The sequence below is a fragment of the Triticum dicoccoides genome, unplaced genomic scaffold (assembly GCF_002162155.2).
Source record: "Triticum dicoccoides isolate Atlit2015 ecotype Zavitan unplaced genomic scaffold, WEW_v2.0 scaffold174992, whole genome shotgun sequence".
NCBI classification, from domain to species: Eukaryota; Viridiplantae; Streptophyta; class Magnoliopsida; order Poales; family Poaceae; genus Triticum; species Triticum dicoccoides.
In genome coordinates, this window is record NW_021223254.1 from 3751 (window position 1) to 9859 (window position 6109).

At 48.7% G+C, this 6109-nt stretch overlaps 1 protein-coding gene across 1 annotated transcript; it reads right to left on the bottom strand.

Annotated features, from left to right (window-relative positions):
• Positions 1-391: 391 nt before the first annotated feature.
• On the bottom strand, positions 392-1855 carry LOC119344592 (auxin response factor 13-like). The gene is made up of 2 exons (XM_037614983.1): positions 850-1855; positions 392-766 (listed from the first exon to the last, which is right to left on the bottom strand). Exons 1-2 carry the CDS (start codon positions 1810-1812, stop codon positions 614-616), a joined length of 1116 nt encoding a protein of 371 aa, XP_037470880.1. The 5' UTR covers positions 1813-1855; the 3' UTR covers positions 392-613.
• Positions 1856-6109: the final 4254 nt, after the last annotated feature.

Sequence of the window (6109 nt, forward strand, 5' to 3'; positions counted from 1 at the left end):
CAGCTCCATGTGGTTCAGTTTGCTCTTTCTCTGGACAGGTGATACCGTGATAATGCATTCTCAGAGAGGAAAAGAACCATATATTCAAAATATGTATGGACTCGGACTGCATTGTGAGAAAAAAACATCGGCAGACGATGATTCATATATGAAACATCCCAATCAAAGAAATGGAGGTTGAACGATGAAAGGAGGCACATAAGTACAGTGCTTAACGAACAAACCTTGGTTCCATTTATAGGCAGCGACTGAACCTATGAAAGAGCATTTACAAGATCAGTTATTAGGACATAAACACAAACAAGGTGACTGTCGCCAACAAAGTCTTCGTATCACACGATCGCTGAACATATAATGGACAAAAACCAAAGAAAAACCACAGCATGCACATAATGATTCATCTCCGAAACATCCCAGATTCAGATAACATGTGTATCATCAACAAGGACAACATCAAAATGCCACTTGCAGGATTAGTACCACCAAACCAACCGCGTCAATCAAAGGAGGAAATAGCCGCAAATCCTAGCAAGAATGCAAATCACTTCCACTTTCAGTACCCCTCTCTTGACACAGCAGACTATCCAAGGCAATTGAATTAACAAATTGTGTGCTAATGCACATGGCTTGTCGTTGATGGGTCTCCAGACCGTGGCGCAGGTGCAGCGACCTTCTGCTTCTTGAGCGGAGGAGCATTGTCTCCAGGCACCACTTCGACATCCCAGGCATTGGTCGGCGAAGAAGTGGACGACTGGCCCCAAACGACCTGCACAAAGATTCAGATTTAGACCCAAATTGCAATGCAATGCAACTCAATCTCCCAAATCAATCTATGCTCACGATACATACCTCCAAGCTTCGCCATCCGGAGATTGGCTGGTGGACAGCAGTGATCACGCTCGTTGCCGGCTGGGGGATTTCATCGGCGATGGGGTGTAACTGAAGCTTCCTCGCCCGCACTTGCATGCCGGTCTCCCAATTGACGCCCAAAGCCCGGTCCAGCTCCCACCGCGGCACCACGAAAAGCCCTGTTTCCTTGTGTGGGTAGTAGGTCACTTGGAATTGCCCTTGTCCAGCGGGGGCGGCTGCGGCTGCGGCTGCGGCTGCTTCATTGATTTCTTCCTGCAGAACCAGCGGCGGCGCCAAGAGGCGGTCTTTCTCTGCTTCGGGCGTGTCCAAGGAGCTACGTAGCTCAATGAAGAAGGCACCATCCTCGACCCGGCGCAGCAGAAAGAGGGGGTTCCGTGACTTGGCTCTCTTTGCTGCCACGAAATTGGCCCAGTCGCCGCGGAGGAAGTGCATCTGCCGACCACCTTTGTATACGTGGGTGAAGTTCCAGGTTCTGGACTTGATATCGAACATCACCAGGTCCTGCTCTTGCTGGTTGACGCCAAAGGCGGGGAAGATAGATGCAGTTGCCTTGCGGACCATCAATCTTGGCTCTTTGACATCCGAGTTGGTCAACTCCTTGAAGGCGTAGCGGAACAGGTCCCCGGCGGGAGCGGGCGCACCGCCTTGGGGTTCGTCGGGAGCGGGGGAGAGGATGATGCTGGCGTACGGAGCGTGAGCGACGGTGCGAACCTCGACGGAGATGATTGTGCAGGAGGCGTAAGGATTGGTGGGGTCGGCGGCCGGCGGAGCGCCGAGGCGGTCGGCCCACTGCTCGTGGTGGCCGCGGGAGAAGTAGCACACGCGGGTTCCGGCGGCGGGGAGGCGCGAGAGATCGACGGCGGCATACATCCAGGCGTCGTCTTTTAGGGCTGGGAGCGGGTCGCCGTTGCCGCCGCCGAGGCCGCCGAGGAGAAGCGACATCCTTGCTTGATTGGCGGCGCGGGCTCCTGGCTGGGTGGGTGGGAGTGGGATTGGACTTGGAGAAGGGGCTGGCCAGCGACGGGACGTCTTTTTGACGCAGAGCTCGCCCGACTGGGCCGGCCCATTCAGGCTGAACCGGTGGTGATACATACTGGGCTGGCCCAGCAAACGGCTGACTCGTAAAATGGAAGCATGCAGCAATTTGGGAGAGTTTGTGCTTACCAGTGTTTGCATTTTATGAAGAGGAACAGGTCGAAGAGCAACAGTTATGAGTAATGCTACACGTACAAACGAGTTACAAGCTTTTACAAAGAAATTTGATTGGTCAATAGGTGGGGAGGCGGCCCACCTCACCTGAAAATCAGGGGGGCAAGTTTGTGATTGGTTAGTAGATGGAAAAAATCCTAGTCAGCATGTAATTGCGTGTAACTCTTTGTATATTTAGCATTATCGAACAGTTATTGTGCATTGAAACTTGACATGATGAAGGCATATGATCGATTAGAATGGCCATATTTGCGGGCCATCATGTTAAAGCTGGGGTTTGCACACACCTGGGTGGGGACAGTTATGTCCATGGTCTCTTCTGTTTCGTTCTCGGTGCTTTTTAATGGAGAAAAACTAGAGAGTTTCGAACCATCTAGAGGAATTCGGCAGGGAGACCCTATCTCCCCTTACCTTTTCTTGATTGGAGCAGAGGGCCTCTCGTGCCTCCTGAAATCCAGTTCTCAGTCGTCTCTGTTAGCAGGTACTTCCTCTGTCCGAAAATACTTGTCATGAAAATGGACAAAAAGGGATGTATCTAGAATTAAAATACATCTAGATACATCCCCTTTTATTCATTTTGATAACAAGTATTTCCGGACGGAGGGGGTATCAAGGTGGCACCCACGGCGCCGCCGGTGAATCACATTTTGTTTGCAGATGACGGTCCGTTGCTTTCCAAGTCAAGTGTGGAGGGAGCAAAACATGTGGCAAAACCTATTGGATATCTACTGCCAAGCGTCTGGACAGCGGATAAATCATGCAAAGTCTTCTATTTTTTTCAGCAAAGGGTGCCCCCCCAGAACTTGAGAAGCAATGTGAAAAACAAGCTCCAAGTGAAAAATGAATCACTCAATGATAGGTATCTAGGGATGCCTACGGATGTGGGGCATTCAAAAAATGACACCTTCAAATATTTGCGTGATAGAGTTTGGGAGAAAGTTAAAGGATGCATGGATGGCGAAGCTTTTGTCGTTAGCAGGGAAGGAGGTACTTATCAAATCAGTGGCTCAAGCTATACCGGTATATTCTATGTCTTGTTTCAGATTGCCGAGGGGCTTGTGCGAGAGCATCTCCTCTCTGATTCGACAATTTTGGTGGGGAAGCAAGAGGGGAGGGAGAAAGCCAGCATGGGTGGCCTGGGATGTGATGACTATGCCCAAACATTTGGGGGGACCCAGTTTCCGTCATCTGGAGCTCTTTAACTTAGCACTTCTGGCTAGGCAAGCATGGAAGATTTTGAACGACGAAGAATCTCTAAGTGCCAGAATCCTAAAAGCCGTATACTTTCCTGATCGGTCCCTTCTCGAGGCGGAGCTTGGATCCCACCCGTCACAGATATGGAGGGCCATCTTGGATGGGAAGGAGGTATTGCTGCAAGGAATTATAAGGAGGATTGGGAATGGGGAGACCACCATGATTTGGGATCATAATTGGATACCCAGAGATAGCTTCAAACGACCAATTTGCTCTTTAGTACAGAATCCGCCCCAGCTTGTGGCGGACTTAATTGACACCATGGCTACTGCATGGAGAGAAGACATGGTCAGGTCGATCTTCACACGTTTTGACGCCCAAGAGATTCTCAAGATCCCTGTTTGATTGAGACGGATCAACGACTTCTGGGCATGGCATGAAAACCCCAGGGGTTTATTTATTGTGGCTTCAACATACAAAATGTTGATTAGAACAAAGTCAAGCCGGGAAAACTATATTGATCAGAGGGAGGGTTCTTCTAACGTTATGTCCCAGAGCAAGGAGTGGAGCTCAATATGGAAAGCACCAGTCCCACCTAAGGTGTGTATGTTCCTTTGGAGATTGGCACGGCACTCTATTCCGTCAGCTGAAGTTCTGCACCGGTGCAACATGTCAACTTCGACTGCGTGTATCTTATGTGGACAGCGGGATACATGGAAACATGCCCTATTACACTGCCCAATGTCTAGAAGCACCTGGGCTCTATCTTCAGAAGAGATTCTTGATCAGTTTAGCATTATTCATGAGGATGGAACGAAGAAGTGGTTGTTCACTATGCAGGAGGCTTTGAGTGAAGAGTTTGTACGTCTAGCAGTGAGTTTGTGGGCCATCTGGAAGGTGAGAAGGAAAGCAATCTATGAAAAGCCCGCAAGCCATTCATGGATTCATATCTTCTCAACTAGCCGATCTTCAGGTTATAAAGCGAGTCACGGAAGAACCTTCTGTTCCAGCTCCACACCCCAGTCAGTGGATTGCACCGCCGGTGGGGGTAACGAAAGTAAATACAGATCAGTTGTTGGGCGGTCGGGCCGGTATGGAGTTGTGGGTGCAATCAGTAGGGATCACACCGGTACATTTCTTGGGGCATCGGCAGTTGTCTTTGGAACGATAGGAGACCCAGCTACTCTTGAGGCGATGGCGGTCAGAGAAGCACTGGACCTCTACGATGATCTACAACTACAAACTATCCATATTGCATATGATTGTCGAGGGGTAGTGGAGGAGATACGTACTGGGAGTGGAGCAGCTCATGGTGCAATTATACAGGAGATCTTTCGCACCAGCATGATTTTAATTCTTGTACTATTGCTCATGAATTTAGGAGCTCAAACTATGAAGCTCATAATCTAGCGAAGTTAGCATTAACACTTGGGGTTGGTCGCCATATTTGGTTAGACCATCTTCACGGTATTGAAGGAAATATGCCCTAGAGGCAATAATAAAGTTATTATTTATTTCCTTATTTCATTATAAATGTTTATTATTCATGCTAGAATTGTATTAACCAGAAATATAATACATGTGTGAACACATAGACAAACAGAGTGTCACTAGTATGCCTCTACTTGATTAGATCATTGATCAAAGATGGTTATGTTTCCTAACCATAGACATGAGTTGTCATTTGATAAATGGGTTCACATCATTAGGAGAATGATGTGATTGACTTCACCCATTCCGTTAGCTTAGCACTTGATCGTTTTAATTTACTGCTATTGCTTTCTTCGTGACTTATACATGTTCCTATGACTATGAGATTATGCAACTCTCGATTACCGGAGGAACACTTTGTGTGCTACCAAACGTCACAACGTAACTGGGTGATTATAAAGGTGCTCTACAGGTGTCTCCGAAGGTACTTGTTGAGTTGGCATAGATCGAGATTAGGATTTGTCACTCCAATTGTCGAAGAGGTATCTCTGGGCCCTCTCGGTAATGCACGGCACTATAAGCCTTGCAAGCATTGTAACTAATGAGTTAGTTGCGGGGTGATGCATTACGGAATGAGTAAAGAGACTTGCCAATAACGAGATTGAACTAGGTATTGAGATACTGACGACGAATCTCGGGCAAGTAACATACTGATGACAAAGGGAACAACGTATGTTGTTATGCGGTTTGACTGATAAAGATCTTCATAGAATATGTGGGAGCCAATATGAGCATCCAGGTTCCGCTATTGGTTATTGACCGGAGACGTGTCTCGGTCATGTCTATATAGTTCTCGAACCGGTAGGGTCCGCACGCTTAAAGTTTGGTGACGAGCGGTATTATGAGTTTTGTGTTTTGATGTACCGAAGGTAGTTCGGAGTTCCGGATATGATCACGGACATGACGAGGAGTCTGCAAATGGTCGAGACGTAAAGATCGATATATTGGACGACTATGTTCAGACACCGGAAGTGTTTCAGGAGGTTTCGGACATATACCGGAGTACCTGTGGGTTACCGGAACCCCCGAGGGAGTATATTGGGCCTAATGGGCCCTAGTGGGAGAAGAGGAGGGGCGGCCAGGGCAGCCACGCGCCCCCTCCCCATCTAGTCCGAATTGGACAAGGAGGGGGTTGGTGCCCCCCTTTCCTTCTCTCCTTCTCTCCCTTCCTTCTCCTCTCCTACTCCTACTTGGAAGGAGGTAGTCCTACTCCCGATGGGAGTAGGACTCATCATGGGGCGCGACCATAGGAGGCCGCCGCCCCTCCTCCACTCTTTTATATACGGGGAGGGGGGCACCCCTTGGAGACACAACAATTGATCATTGATCTCTTAGCCGCGTGCGG

What these genes read in the sequence shown, in the direction of transcription:
- LOC119344592 (XM_037614983.1), bottom strand. Translation starts at nt 1,812, where the DNA reads ATGTCGCTTCTCCTCGGCGGCCTCGGCGGCGGCAACGGCGACCCGCTC. An exon ending in CCGGATGGCGAAGCTTGGAG is followed by an intron (nt 767 to 849) that starts GTATGTATCGTG and finishes ATCTTTGTGCAG; the next exon opens with GTCGTTTGGGGCCAGTCGTC.